Below are 16,038 nucleotides of genomic sequence, written 5' to 3' on the forward strand. Positions count from 1 at the left end.
TTTGGAACACTGCTAAGGTTTGGAACACTGCTAAGGTTTGGAACACTGCTAAGGTTTGGAACACTGCTACAGTTTGGAACACTGCTAAGGTTTGGAACACTGCTCAGGTTTGGAACACTGCTCAGGTTTGGAACACTGCTAAGGTTTGGAACACTGCTAAGGTTTGGAACACTGCTAAGGTTTGGAACACTGCTCAGGTTTGGAACACTGCTAAGGTTTGGAACACTGCTAAGGTTTGGAACACTGCTAAGGTTTTCTATTAACTGTAAAAAAAAAAAGAAACAAATAAAAAAAGAGGAGAAAAAAAACGCAACAGAACGAGTCACAAATGAAGTATCTGATCATCAATGAATTCAATAAAAATAATTGTGTTGTTTAACACAGCAGCCGTATATCATTAGGGATGTCTATATGCACTTTTCTTTTTTTCCCTTGGGGAAACTATCATTGTCTAATGTATTCTATTTCATTCCATGATATTGTTGTTACAAAATAGATTTGTTTTTACTGTGATCAGGGCATGGGGATATAAGAGCATCTGCTAGGCTAAATTAATGAACTAGGCATGCATAGCTCACCACATGATCCTCAAACCGAAGACTGGCCAAACTCCTGTTTCTAAAAGGGAATTCAAAGGCACAGCAGAATGACTGTCTAGCCTAATAAGACACTGTTGAATGACTGTCTAACCTAATAAGACACTGAAGAATGACTGTCTAGCCTAATAAGACACTGTAGAATGACTGTCTAGCCTAATAAGACACTGTTGAATGACTGTCTAACCTAATAAGACACTGAAGAATGACTGTCTAGCCTAATAAGACACCGAAGAATGACTGTCTAGCCTAATAAGACACAGTTGAATGACTGTCTAACCTAATAAGACACTGCAGAATGACTGTCTAGCCTAATAAGACACTGCAGAATGACTGTCTAGCCTAATAAGACACTGTTGAATGACTGTCTAGCCTAATAAGACACTGCAGAATGACTGTCTAGCCTAATAAGTTTAATTATTATTATTTAACTCTAAGTCATTATTATTTACATTTAATTTTATACAGCCTAAATGCGATGTGTATATATGGGCTAAATATTATACAGTCTAATTGTATAGGCATGCTATTGAAGTGTTGTTGTTGAAGTGCTGTTGTTGATGAAATGCTAGTTGATGTGTTGTTGTTCAAATGCTGAGCGCCCCGTTGCCAACCTGTAGCGTGTCACAATGCCTCACAATTTATTTCTTAAATGGCAGGCTATAGCTTTGAAATAACACTAATAATACAGTCTAGGTAAGGCTACCTGGCCAGCTCCTGATTCATTTAGACTTAGTATGTTGTTTAATAGCCTGTTATGCATGTGGCATTAAAACTCCAGACTTGTAGCGCAGCCTCTGAATGTCATAGAGGCAGACCAAAGACATCCCATATGCATCCGAGTCACGTCTTTCCTCGGAATTGTTAACAGCTTTTTGTTGTTGCATAAATCATTGCAGACTTAAGCGTCGCCATAGACTGTTTTATATAATCAAGTCCATTATATCTTTCCTAAATCTTAAGATAACAAGGGGGTAGGGCTATGCTTTAAGCATCCATACCCTCACATACCCCTTCAATTCGAGCCACGGTTTTAACATAACACACCAAGCCCACTGACATTGAGATATTTAAGGCGTGCATGTTGGAATTGGTTGAGAAAAATCTTTGGATTGTGGACTACAATTTTTCTGTCAAACAGGTAGGCGTACCTCTTATTTCTTGAATAGGAAGAAATAGGCACCGGCACAAAGCCCTCCTGTTGTTAGTAGCCTCAAATCAAAATGAAGACTGTTGAAAACGAATTAGGCTTCTCAAATTAGCCTACTTTCAGCACCCATGTCCACCTCCACAGCAGCCGTGTCATAGTAAGTTATGTAAATGACTAGAAAAATGGCTTATGAGGTCAATAACTCTGATACATATCTTCCTTTTGGGCAACAAAATATATTGTTTTTATTCAAATCAATTATAGGAGTAGCAAGCTTACCTCTGGTCCTCCTTCTCATCTTCAAGCTCTCCCTCTCAAACTGAACAGGACACCAGTAGCCTAGTCCTCCCTCAAACTGAACAGCCCAGTCCTCCCTCAAACTGAACAGCCCAGTCCTCCCTCAAACTGAACAGGACACCAGTAGCCTAGTCCTCCCTCAAACTGAACAGGACACCAGTAGCCTAGTCCTCCCTCAAACTGAACAGCCTAGTCCTCCCTCAAACTGAACAGGACACCAGTAGCCTAGTCCTCCCTCAAACTGAACAGGACACCAGTAGCCTAGTCCTCCCTCAAACTGAACAGCCTAGTCCTCCGTCAAACTGAACAGGACACCAGTAGCCTAGTCCTCCCTCAAACTGAACAGCCTAGTCCTCCCTCAAACTGAACAGGACACCAGTAGCCTAGTCCTCCCTCAAACTGAACAGGACACCAGTAGCCTAGTCCTCCCTCAAACTGAACAGGACACCAGTAGCCTAGTCCTCCCTCAAACTGAACAGCCTAGTCCTCCCTCAAACTGAACAGGACACCAGTAGCCTAGTCCTCCCTCAAACTGAACAGGACACCAGTAGCCTAGTCCTCCCTCAAACTGAACAGGACACCAGTAGCCTAGTCCTCCCTCAAACTGAACAGGACACCAGTAGCCTAGTCCTCCCTCAAACTGAACAGCCTAGTCCTCCCTCAAACTGAACAGGACACCAGTAGCCTAGTCCTCCCTCAAACTGAACAGGACACCAGTAGCCTAGTCCTCCCTCAAACTGAACAGCCTAGTCCTCCCTCAAACTGAACAGGACACCAGTAGCCTAGTCCTCCCTCAAACTGAACAGGACACCAGTAGCCTAGTCCTCCCTCAAACTGAACAGGACACCAGTAGCCTAGTCCTCCCTCAAACTGAACAGGACACCAGTAGCCTAGTCCTCCCTCAAACTGAACAGCCTAGTCCTCCCTCAAACTGAACAGGACACCAGTAGCCTAGTCCTCCCTCAAACTGAACAGGACACCAGTAGCCTAGTCCTCCCTCAAACTGAACAGCCTAGTCCTCCCTCAAACTGAACAGGACACCAGTAGCCTAGTCCTCCCTCAAACTGAACAGGACACCAGTAGCATAGTCCTCCCTCAAACTGAACAGGACACCAGTAGCCTAGTCCTCCCTCAAACTGAACAGGACACCAGTAGCCTAGTCCTCCCTCAAACTGAACAGGACACCAGTAGCCTAGTCCTCCCTCAAACTGAACAGGACACCAGTAGCCTAGTCCTCCCTCAAACTGAACAGGACACCAGTAGCCTCCTCCCTCAAACTGAACAGGACACCAGTAGCCTAGTCCTCCCTCAAACTGAACAGGACACCAGTAGCCTAGTCCTCCCTCAAACTGAACAGCCTAGTCCTCCCTCAAACTGAACAGGACACCAGTAGCCTAGTCCTCCCTCAAACTGAACAGGACACCAGTAGCATAGTCCTCCCTCAAACTGAACAGGACACCAGTAGCCTAGTCCTCCCTCAAACTGAACAGGACACCAGTAGCCTAGTCCTCCCTCAAACTGAACAGGACACCAGTAGCCTAGTCCTCCCTCAAACTGAACAGGACACCAGTAGCCTAGTCCTCCCTCAAACTGAACAGGACACCAGTAGCCTAGTCCGTGCACACAGATATTGCATATTTTTGACACAAAAATAATCATTGTTTTGGTTCGCTTGCTGGGATCCCATCCATTGTCCTGGGTGGTGGACCAAACAGAGGATCCGCTTCAGAAAAGTCTTATTCCTGGTCGTAATGTTGGTAAGTTGACGTTGCTCTTATATCCAATAGTTCCTCCCGGCTGTATGTAATAAGACTTCATATTTCCTGGGTTAACCGTGTAAGAAATAATACATAAAAAAACATAATACTGCATAGTTTCCTAAGAACGCGAAGCGAAGCGGCCATCTCTGTCGGCGCCGGAAGTTGTCATCCCAGCAGCGCAAAAAACTTGGGAAGTACATCTTCTTAGAAATATAACTTTTCCCTGTGCTTCTCCGACTATGCTCTTCACATAGCCATAGGCCTATAACCTATAATATACTGTATGTTATGGATGATTTGATTGAGACCAAACTATGCTTACTTGATATCGAACGCCCAGCAGAGAATCAGGGATGAGGGGCATCATCGGGACATAATAAGTAACTCCTTCTCAAACCCTGAGCAATATGACATTTAATCAATTATAAACCCTTCCTCTAACTGAAATTGAAAAAACATGACCCTCCCCATTTTCCTCCGGAGTGACAAATGTGTACATTTCGACCGCTCCCTATTGTCACTGGGAGTGGTTCTTCCACTAACCGAGTGATCCACTGCTACGAATAACAAGGGAAGGTGGAATACTTTGTGTACTGTCATCCATACTAAAACCTTTATTTATCTGACTCATTATTACCAGTAAACCATGATCCATTTGTGAGTGTAAAGAATTGCTCTGGAATCTACAACTCAACCATATATTAACATATAAGTCCTTTACCTCCGTTGCTTCACTGCATGCTGTTGTATAATTGGAAGAAAATCATATTAAAAACACATAACAGAGAATGAACTGCAGCATAAGCTACTGGGATAATGGACCTACTGGGCTACCGTAGAGACTGGGATAATGGACCTACTGGGCTACCGTAGAGACTAGGGATAATGGACCCACTAGGCTACTGTGGAGACTGGGATAATGGACCTACTGGGCTACCGTAGAGACTAGGGATAATGGACCCACTAGGCTACTGTGGAGACTGGGATAATGGACCTACTGGGCTACTGTAGAGACTGGGATATTGGCCCCACTGGGCTACAGTAGAGACTGGGATAATGGTCCTACTGGGCTACCGTAGAGACTGCGATAATGGCCCCACAGGGCTACCGTAGAGACTGGGATAATGGACCTACTGGGCTACCGTAGAGACTGGGATAATGGCCCCACTGGGCTACCGTAGAGACTGGGATAATGGCCCCACTGGGCTACAGTAGAGACTGGGATAATGGACCTACTGAGCTACCGTAGAGACTGGGATAATGGACCTACTGGGCTACCGTAGAGACTGGGATAATGGCCCCACTGGGCTACCGTAGAGACTGGGATAATGGCCCCACAGGGCTACCGTAGAGACTGTGATAATGGCCCTAATAGGCTACCGTAGAGACTGGGATAATGGCCCCCCTGGGCTACCGTAGAGACTGGGATAATGGACCCACTGGGCTACTGTAGAGACTGGGATAATGGACCTACTGAGCTACCGTAGAGACTGGGATAATGGCCCCACTGGGCTACTGTAGAGACTGGGATAATGGCTCCCCTGGGCTATCGTAGAGACTGGGATAATGGCCCCACTGGGCTACAGTAGAGACTGGGATAATGGACCCACAGGGCTACCGTAGAGACTGGGATAATGGACCCACTGGGCTACAGTAGAGACTGGGATAATGGACCTACTGAGCTACCGTAGAGACTGGGATAATGGCCCCATTAGGCTACTGTAGAGACTGGGATAATGGCCCCCCTGGGCTACTGTAGAGACTGGGATAATGGCCCCACTGGGCTACTGTAGAGACTGGGATAATGGCCCCACTGGGCTACTGTAGAGACTGGGATAATGGCCCCACTGGGCTACCGTAGAGACTGGGATAATGGCCCCACTGGGCTACTGTAGAGACTGGGATAATGGCCCTACAGAACATATTGTAATTGAGCATGTTAATCACATGCAGATAATCTCCCACCATGTCTGAATAATGCTGTAATGCCTTTTAGATACTCTGTCTACATCCCAAATTAAACCCTATTCCCTATTTAGTGCACTACTTTTAAAGTAGTGCACTATATAGGGAATAGGGTGCTATTTTGGACATCCACTGAGTCTCTGCAGAGTTTACCTCTATTGCTGGAAGCAAACATTCTCCATAAATCACCACATTGTCGTTAATCCGTCTCTACCTCATTGGAAAGCCTGTAAAATCTCCTGGGTTTCAGTTCAGATTCACTAGAAGTAGCCGGGTGACTTGATGTGCCTGCTGGAGAGGAATAAAGATTTATTTTTTTACAGCAGGAACAGAAACCCCATCAGCTCTCCACTGAAACCCTCAAGCCTGATCTGACGGGCAGATAACCCCATCAGCTCTCCACTGAAACCCTCAAGCCTGATCTGACGGGCAGATAACCCCATCAGCTCTCCACTGAAACCCTCAAGCCTGATCTGACGGGCAGATTTGTGTACTTTCGGATAGGTGGAATGGCATGGCTTGAGTCCCAAATGGTACCATATTCCCTATATAGTGCACCAGTTGGTCAAAAGTAGTGCACTACAGTATGTAGGGAACAGGGTGGTTTTTGGGACACACAGCAATGCTCACTGAAAGGTTATTTTTAAATGAATTAGTTCAGGGACACAATGCAGTCTGTGTCAAACTCCCCCCTCCCCCCCTAAACTCTTCCATTTTCACATTCATTCTCATCCCTTTCTGTTGGTCTCTCCAGTCCTTTGGTAAATTAGTATCGGGTAGCCTAGTGGTTAGAGCGGTGGACTAGTAACCGGAAGGTTGCAAGTTCAAATCCCCGAGCTGACAAGGTACAAATCTGTCGTTCTGTCCCTGATCAGGCAGTTAACCCACTGTTCCTAGGCCGTCATTGAAAATAAGAATTTGTTCTTAACTGACAAAAAAATCCCTTGAAAGCATTGTGTTGCATCCACACCTGGATCCCATTGACTCCTGCATACAGGCCAACAAGTCTGTGCCTCTGGGAGTGACTGCAGTAAAACACAATTAAAACCGTCCCTCACACACATTACACTAATTGCAAAGTTGTGTTGTGTTGGGTTGAGTTGGGCGACATGTCCTCCCCACCCACCAGCATTTAATGTCTTAAAGTGAATACCGAGTTATAGCTAAGTTAATACCGAGTTATAACTAAGTTAATACCGAGTTATAACTAAGTTAATACCGAGTTATAACTAAGATAATACCGAGTTGTACTCTGTACTCGAGTGACTGATTATTCCAACAGAATACAACTCTACAACATTTCAGCCATCTTTCTAAATCACAAAACCCTGATCACCCACATAAGTTGCTGTAGTTTGGTCTAACAGGATAACTAGATAATACTAAAGAGAGAAAGACTGAGGACTTTGGAGAGCATTGTAAGTAGCATCGTCTAATCAGCTGAAAAGGTGACCTTTAACCCCTGACATCATGTTGACTGCAGATGGCCAGAGACTTGGGTGTACATCCCAAATGGCACCCTAATCCCTACATAGTGCACTACTTTTGACCAGAGCCATATGGGCCCTTGTCAAAACAAGTGCACTCTAGCACTATATAGGGAATAGGGCTCTGGTCTAAAGTAGTGTACTATATAGGGCTCTGGTCTAAAGTAGTGTACTATATAGGGCTCTGGTCTAAAGTAGTGCACGATATAGGGAACAGGGCTTTGGTCTAAAGTAGTGCACTATATAGGGAACAGGGCTCTGGTCTAAAGTAGTGGACTATATAGGGAATAGGGCTCTGGTCTAAATAAGTGCACTATATAGGGAATAGGGCTCTGGTCTAAAGTAGTGCACTATATAGGGAATAGGGCTCTGGTCTATAGTAGTGGACTATATAGGGAACAGGGCTTTGGTCTAAAGTAGTGTACTATATAGGGAACAGGGCTCTGGTCCAAAGTAGTGTACTATATAAGGAACAGGCTCTGGTCTATAGTAGTGGACTATATGGGGAATAGGGCTCTGGTCTAAAGTAGTGTGCTATATAGGGAATAGGGCTCTGGTCTAAAGTAGAGTGCTATATAGGGAATAGGGCTCTGGTCTAAAGTAGTGTGCTATATAGGGAATGGGGCTCTGGTATAAAGTAGTGTGCTATATAGGGAATGGGGCTCTGGTATAAAGTAGTGTGCTATATAGGGAATAGGGCTCTGGTCTATAGTAGTGCGCTATATAGGGAATAGGGCTCTGGTCTAAAGTAGTGTGCTATATAGGGAATAGGGTGCCATGTTGGACATATGCAGGTTAATCTCTGCTTGCCAGATGCTAATGCATCAGAGGTAGTAATGGGGCAGCACCTTCTGCCAATGGAAGACAATTTACAGCATCTTCACCGGACAAATCATCTTATGGACGGTTCACAATATTCTCGCTGGCATCGCACCGAACATAAATCCTTCCAACTGGAGTGACAGATAGCTTAGCAGATAAACAGAACGTGGAAAGTGGGCCAACACAATTGCCATTGGCTTTTTGGTGATGTAACTCTCACCCCCATGCCCCCCTACCCCCTCCCACATATGTAATCCTCCACCTCCTTGTGATTTTGGCAGGAGAGGGCCCTGGGTCTTGCCTGCTAGCTTTACGAGCTGATAGAATCTCAGAAGCCATCTTGTAAACAACCAATTAAATGAGAAAAGATCACGAGAGACTGCATACCTGCCCGGAAGGAACCATAAAATCTAATAAATGGGGGGGGGGGGAGTTGGCCTGGTAGAGGAGTGCTGCTTAGAATAATTACGGCTTGGGAATTTCTCCTTCCTCCCCGACTCAGGAGGACTGCTCCAACAGGAAGCCATGATGTGAGAGCCGATCTACACAGGGGAGGAACTTGTGGTTTTGTAAATGTAGGTGACTGTTATCTAACTCAGAGGATGTCCTCAGTCAAAGTCTTTAGCACAGATTAAAGTAATAGTAGTGGAGAAAGTCGATTGTGATACGAGAGATCCCAAAATGTTGTTCGGACTTCAATTTTTTTGTCTCATTTGAATCCGTTGTGTAGTGGTAAAGCCTGCTGATTGGCTGCGGTGTTGTGTGGACCGGCCTGGGGACAGCTAGGAGGCCCGTTGCGTCACATCCCAGGTTTACATCCTCGACCTGGGAGGAACAATGAGACGCATAGCCCCTGTCTGGTGAGGAATAGGGTCATCAGTGTTGAGCACAGAAATAGTGATGCCACATAAATACCCCAAGTTGAACAAACGAAGCACAAGGATTTTTTTTCCCATTTTTTTTTTTTTAAAGCTTTGCCTTGGTATGTGGGTCTACAGGGCCAGACACAGACAATAATTGTTCTGGCAGACCTACTGATATTGCTTGTTAATACTGTACATTTAGAACACATATTGTCACACTGACATGCCATACAAAACAGGCAACACTGACAAGAGAGAGAAAGAGAGAGACTGTGGCATTGCAAACACAGTGGAGTCTTCTCTCCACATCAGCCAGTGTGTGTGTGTGTGTGTGTGTGGGGGTGTCTTGTTCTCTAGTGAACCAAACATTTCTTAATCACGTAGCCCCACACACCCCAACTGCATGCAAAAACACTGACCATTCCATTAAATCAGAGACAGACAGCGTCGACACTGACTGGTCTGTCCTCCATTCCCTCACCTGTATTGGACGGAGGAAGGCTTGACCCCTCCTCGTAAACACTAAGGTTGCATCCCACATGGCACCCTATTCCCTATATTGAACACTACTTTTAACCAGAGCCCTATGAGCCCTGGTCAAAAGCAGTACACTACTTCTGTAGGGAGTTTGGTGCCATTTTGGGACAAACACAAGATGCACTCTGAGATGAGGCAGAGAGAAAATCAACAGGATGGTAGACATGAGGAAGGGAAGGGTTTCCTCACCGTTGGTTACCTGGGGTTGAGTCTCAAATAGCACCCTATTCACTGAAAATCTACAGCAGGGTATCTCTCCAGGAACAGGGTTGGAGTTTAAACCTACAGGACGGTATCTCTCCAGGAACAGGGTTGGAGTTTAAACCTACAGGATGGTATCTCTCCAGGAACAGGGTTGGAGTTTAAACCTACAGGACGGTATCTCTCCAGGAACAGGGTTGGAGTTTAAACCTACAGCATGGTATCTCTCCAGGAACAGGGTTGGAGTTTAAACCTACAGCAGGGTATCTCTCCAGGAACAGGGTTGGAGTTTAAACCTACAGGACGGTATCTCTCCAGGAACAGGGTTGGAGTTTAAACCTACAGGACGGTATCTCTCCAGGAACAGGGTTGGAGTTTAAACCTACAGGACGGTATCTCTCCAGGAACAGGGTTGGAGTTTAAACCTACAGGACGGTATCTCTCCAGGAACAGGGTTGGAGTTTAAACCTACAGCAGGGTATCTCTCCAGGAACAGGGTTGGAGTTAAAACCTACAGGAGGGTAACTCTCCAGGAACAGGGTTGGAGTTTAAACCTACAGGAGGGTGTCTCTCCAGGAACAGGGTTGGAGTTTAAACCTACAGGACGGTATCTCTCCAGGAACAGGGTTGGAGTTTAAACCTACAGCAGGGTATCTCTCCAGGAACAGGGTTGGAGTTTAAACCTACAGGAGGGTATCTCTCCAGGAACAGGGTTGGAGTTTAAACCTACAGGAGGGTCTCTCTCCAGGAACAGGGTTGGAGTTTAAACCTACAGGAGGATATCTCTCCAGGAACAGGGTTGGAGTTTAAACCTAAAGGAGGGTATCTCTCCAGGAACAGGGTTGGAGTTTAAACCTACAGGACGATATCTCTCCAGGAACAGGGTTGGAGTTTAAACCTACAGGAGGGTCTCTCTCCAGGAACAGGGTTGGAGTTTAAACCTACAGGAGGGTCTCTCTCCAGGAACAGGGTTGGAGTTTAAACCTACAGGAGGATATCTCTCCAGGAACAGGGTTGGTTTAAACCTACAGGACGGTATCTCTCCAGGAACAGGGTTGGAGTTTAAACCTACAGGACGGTATCTCTCCAGGAACAGGGTTGGAGTTTAAACCTACAGGAGGGTCTCTCTCCAGGAACAGGGTTGGAGTTTAAACCTACAGGAGGGTCTCTCTCCAGGAACAGGGTTGGAGTTTAAACCTACAGCAGGGTATCTCTCCAGGAACAGGGTTGGAGTTTAAACCTACAGGATGGTATCTCTCCAGGAACAGGGTTGGAGTTTAAACCTACAGGAGGATATCTCTCCAGGAACAGGGTTGGAGTTTAAACCTACAGGAGGGTATCTCTCCAGGAACAGGGTTGGAGTTTAAACCTACAGGACGGTATCTCTCCAGGAACAGGGTTGGAGTTAAAACCTACAGGAGGATATCTCTCCAGGAACAGGGTTGGAGTTTAAACCTACAGGACGGTATCTCTCCAGGAACAGGGTTGGAGTTTAAACCTACAGGACGGTATCTCTCCAGGAACAGGGTTGGAGTTTAAACCTACAGGACGGTATCTCTCCAGGAACAGGGTTGGAGTTTAAACCTACAGGAGGTTCTCTCTCCAGGAACAGGGTTGGAGTTTAAACCTACAGGAGGATATCTCTCCAGGAACAGGGTTGGAGTTTAAACCTAAAGGAGGGTATCTCTCCAGGAACAGGGTTGGAGTTTAAACCTACAGGACGGTATCTCTCCAGGAACAGGGATGGAAACCCCTGCCCTATACAGAACACAACTTTTGAGCCCTATGAGTGCTGGTCTAAAGTAGTGCACTATATAAGGAATAGGGCCCTGGTCTATAGTAGTGGACTATATAGGGAATAGGGCCCTGGTCTAAAGTAGTGCACTATATAAGGAATAGGGCCCTGGTCTATAGTAGTGGACTATATAGGGAATAGGGCCCTGGTCTATAGTAGTGCACTATATAGGGAATAGGGCCCTGGTCTATAGTAGTGGACTATATAGGGAATAGGGCCCTGGTCTATAGTGGTGGACTATAATAGGGAATAGGGCCCTGGTCTATAGTAGTGGACTATATAGGGAGTAGGGCCCTGGTCTATAGTAGTGCAATATATATGGAATAGGGCCCTGGTCTATAGTAGTGCACTATATAGGGAATAGGGCCCTGGTCTAAAGTAGTGCACTATATAGGGAATAGGGCCCTGGTCTAAAGTAGTGCACTATATAGGGAATAGGGCCCTGGTCTATAGTAGTGGACTATATAGGGAGTAGGGTGTCATTTGGTACACAGCCTCGGTAATAACCAATAGAACTACAGTAAACGGACAACATAGTAGTTGAAGGGTGCCTACATAAGGGATTTATTACACATTCATAAGCCATACATAATACTTAATAAACGCTTATGTACTGTTTATTCATGTGTTATGAAGTCCTTATGTACAAACCATTTAACCAATCTATTATTGACTCTCTCTTGTTCTGATACACAGCCAATACACAACCATTATTCTGCATAACTATGTAGATGTAGATTACACATGACATCTCTATCATCATGCACCTGTTTTGGTCTCCTACGGACATATATTTTATTTGACTAGCTGTTGTCATTAGTGCATCTTGCGCTCACCAGGTTACAGTTGTTTGGTTTTTTAAATTGATTGCAAAGTGTAGACTGTCCCTCGTTTAGAATGTGGTTCTACCTCCCACATTCGGGATGTGCTTGCTGTGTCCTGAAAACAAGCAACGCTTTGGCAATGAAAGACACATTGATTCCTCCTACATTACTACCAAGTGCCAAGCCTAACTGCCACCCAGTAAACAGACTGGCAAATCTTTCAAACTCATATTTGACAGTGTGTGTATTGTTCCCCTCTTAAATAATGATGTCTGCCAAGCTGATCCAATTCGTCTGCAGTCCTCCGACACTTGTGTTTATATATCCACGCCATGGGAAGTCCGAGAAACAGGGTCTCTAAAGGTTTGTCTCTTCAGATTTGGAAGCCACTCAACACTGTACTGTGTATCCCGAGAGAGAGAGAGAGGAAATCAGCTTCATACATCAACTGGATTTCACTTGAACGGTTTCTATTATAGCCTCCCTTCTCGGTTTCAGGAGTCAGTGAAAACAGTGCACAGTTATGATCCAATGGAAAAAGCTCCTACTCCTAGTTGTGGATATATCAGCATTCATGAGGATCTTTCTTCATAAGCTGCTTTTAAAAAAACAGACAGAGGACCCTGATATGGGGCCTTATTGAGATATGGGACCTTTACTGGCTCTCACTGGAAAGGCCCTGAGCCGAAACTGTTATCCCACTGAGAACACTGCTGCTCCAACTGGTCTAGCAGTCTGTCCACCGAGTCCTCCTTATTGTCCAGCTTCAGGTACCTGCGGGCACAGCCCAGGTCTAACCGGGGCCAGCTGCGGTGCCTCTGCTCCTCTACGGGGGTGAGCTCCGGGGGATCCACACCTCCACACCCAACCATGTTCACATACACGTCTGAGCTGGGCTCACTCCGCACTCCCTCTGGGTCTGCCCCAGGTCCCCAGGGTCGTATGGCCCCTTCCTGTTGGCATTTTACAGTCTGGGGCCCATGAGGGCCTGGGTTAGTCCTGTAGCTCAGACTGTGGGAGCGCCTGGGCAGCGTGGCTGTGACCTCCGTCCTCTCCCAGTCATCCCCTCCCAGAGTGGACAGGGAGCTGGCTGACACCAGACAGTTGTTGAGCTTAAAGAGGTGAGCGGGCTGGGGGTCCGGGCTGAAGCCCCCTACCCTTGGCCCACCACCACCACCGTCCCTCCTTGTGTTGAAGCCCATCTTGCTGGAGTTGCATGAGTTGGAGTGGGAGGAGTGGAGGGAAGGGGTAGAGGCTGAGTCCTGGTGGTGTAGAGCCTCCGTCTGTACGGTGGCCTGCTGGTACATACAGTCAGTTGCCCTCTCCTCCTCCTCTCTGCTGTCTCTGGTCGTCTGCAGCAGGGGCTCTGAGCTGGCCAGCTGCTGCAGATAGAGGATGTTAAGGTGGGTGGCAGGCAGACTGCTCACCCACTGGTAGTGTCTGGCCATGGAGTTGGCTGCTGACATGTCTGAGAGGTCGGCCGAGGGCACGGCCGCCGACACCGAGCAGATGACGCTTCGCATCTGGGCCAGCAGCATCTGGGTCTCCCTGTCGCGGTTCTCGTACAGCACCGTGTTGGCACAGATGAGGATGAACAGCCCCACGCCCATGATGACTGGTCCCAGGAGCTTCATCCGCTCACTGTGGATCAGACTGGCCGTGGTCAGGAGGCTCTTAGCCCCCAGGTTCCAACCGGATGACTGGGGTTCAGAGACACCCCCACTTCTAACACCTCCTGCCCCGTCTACAGAACCAGAGCCTTGTTGTCCAACTCCTAGCAGCTGGGAACGCTGGGTCCGGTAGGGCCAGTACCCAGCCACTGCCAGGGCCGTGCCCACCACCACCACGATGACCCCCAGCACCAGGAAGGCTCCTGGCATGGAGTGGATGCGCAGCTCGCCGCGGATCAGGCCCTCCTTCTTCCGACCCCGCAGGCTGAAACCAGACATCCGTTGGCGTGGGGAAGGAGAGCTTGGTGTCTGGCCCCCGGGGTCCCCGGCCTTCTGGGTCTTCATGGTGCGGCTCGGTCCAGTGCCCTATCGGAACACTGTGGAAGGGGGGGTTCAAGGGTTAGGAAGACACATTAATTATGGACTATCCATTTTTTTCTACTGTTGTTGATATTGTTCACCTTTTTCCCCCACTAACTTTTTTTTCTACTTTGTTTTCTTCCTCTCTTTTTAAATCTTCTAAAGTGGGTTGTGAGCACACTTTAAATCAACTTCTTGACTTGACTGATGCGACAACGCATCCTTATCCTGTAAACATTGAACTCTCAGCCTCTTATAATTCATTTAATATGTTCTCGCTTTCATACTGACGATATTTTTTTGCTCTATTGTAAAAAAAAAAAAATAGCTTCTGGTTTTGATACGTGACACAACCAAATGTTTCCCTTTTGAAATACTTTGTTAAAAACATTTCAATTTAAGAGAGAGATAATAAAAGGTATTTTGTGAATGTTTTTAGTCCATGCTTTGGAAATATATTTAAAAAATCAGTTTATCACATTTTTCGTAATCTTAAATTTTTTTTAATGTTGATGTTCACAGAAGACCATTCACGTTATAGCGTACTCCTCTAACAAACTGTTCCAAACCATGTCGTGACGAGCTTCTAAATTAAAATGCTACAAACACTCACACGTGGCGTTCTACTTCCCACAAGACCATAAACAGGGTGAGTTCCCACAAGACCATAAACAGGGTGAGTTCCCACAAGGCCATAAACAGGGTGAGTTCCCACATGACCATAAACAGGGTGAGTTCCCACATGACCATAAACAGGGTGAGTTCCCACATGACCATAAACAGGGTGAGTTCCCACAAGACCATAAACAGGGTGAGTTCCCACATGACCATAAACAGGGTGAGTTCCCACAAGACCATAAACAGGGTGAGTTCCCACAAGACCATAAACAGGGTGAGTTCCCACAAGACCATAAACAGGGTGAGTTCCCACAAGACCATAAACAGGGTGAGTTCCCACATGACCATAAACAGGGTGAGTTCCCACAAGACCATAAACAGGGTGAGTTCCCACAAGACCATAAACAGGGTGAGTTCCCACAAGGTCATAAACAGGGTGAGTTCCCACATGACCATAAACAGGGTGAGTTCCCACAAGGTCATAAACAGGGTGAGTTCCCACAAGACCATAAACAGGGTGAGTTCCCACAAGACCATAAACAGGGTGAGTTCCCACAAGGCCATAAACAGGGTGAGTTCCCACAAGGCCATAAACAGGGTGAGTTCCCACATGACCATAAACAGGGTGAGTTCCCACAAGACCATAAACAGGGTGAGAGCCCACAAGGCCATAAACAGGGTGAGTTCCCACATGACCATAAACAAGGTGAGTTCCCACAAGACCATGAACAGGGTGAGTTCCCACAAGACCATAAACAGGGTGAGTTCCCACATGACCATAAACAGGGTGAGTTCCCACATGACCATAAACAGGGTGAGTTCCCACAAGACCATAAACAGGGTGAGAGCCCACAAGGCCATAAACAGGGTGAGTTCCCACAAGGCCATAAACAGGGTGAGTTCCCACAAGACCATAAACAGGGTGAGTTCCCACATGACCATAAACAGGGTGAGTTCCCACAAGACAATAAACAGGGTGAGTTCCCACATGACCATAAACAGGGTGAGTTCCCACAAGACCATAAACAGGGTGAGTTCCCACAAGACCATAAACAGGGTGAGTTCCCACAAGGCCATAAACAGGGTGAGTTCC

General features: G+C 46.6%; 1 protein-coding gene across 1 annotated transcript; it reads right to left on the bottom strand.

Moving 5' to 3' along the window:
• Positions 1-12,962: 12,962 nt before the first annotated feature.
• On the bottom strand, positions 12,963-14,312 carry LOC139392452 (transmembrane protein 200A-like). The gene is made up of 2 exons (XM_071140445.1): positions 14,046-14,312; positions 12,963-13,997 (listed from the first exon to the last, which is right to left on the bottom strand). Exons 1-2 carry the CDS (start codon positions 14,310-14,312, stop codon positions 12,963-12,965), a joined length of 1,302 nt encoding a protein of 433 aa, XP_070996546.1.
• Positions 14,313-16,038: the final 1,726 nt, after the last annotated feature.

Source organism: Oncorhynchus clarkii, chromosome 32 (genome assembly GCF_045791955.1).
Source record: "Oncorhynchus clarkii lewisi isolate Uvic-CL-2024 chromosome 32, UVic_Ocla_1.0, whole genome shotgun sequence".
NCBI classification, from domain to species: Eukaryota; Metazoa; Chordata; class Actinopteri; order Salmoniformes; family Salmonidae; genus Oncorhynchus; species Oncorhynchus clarkii.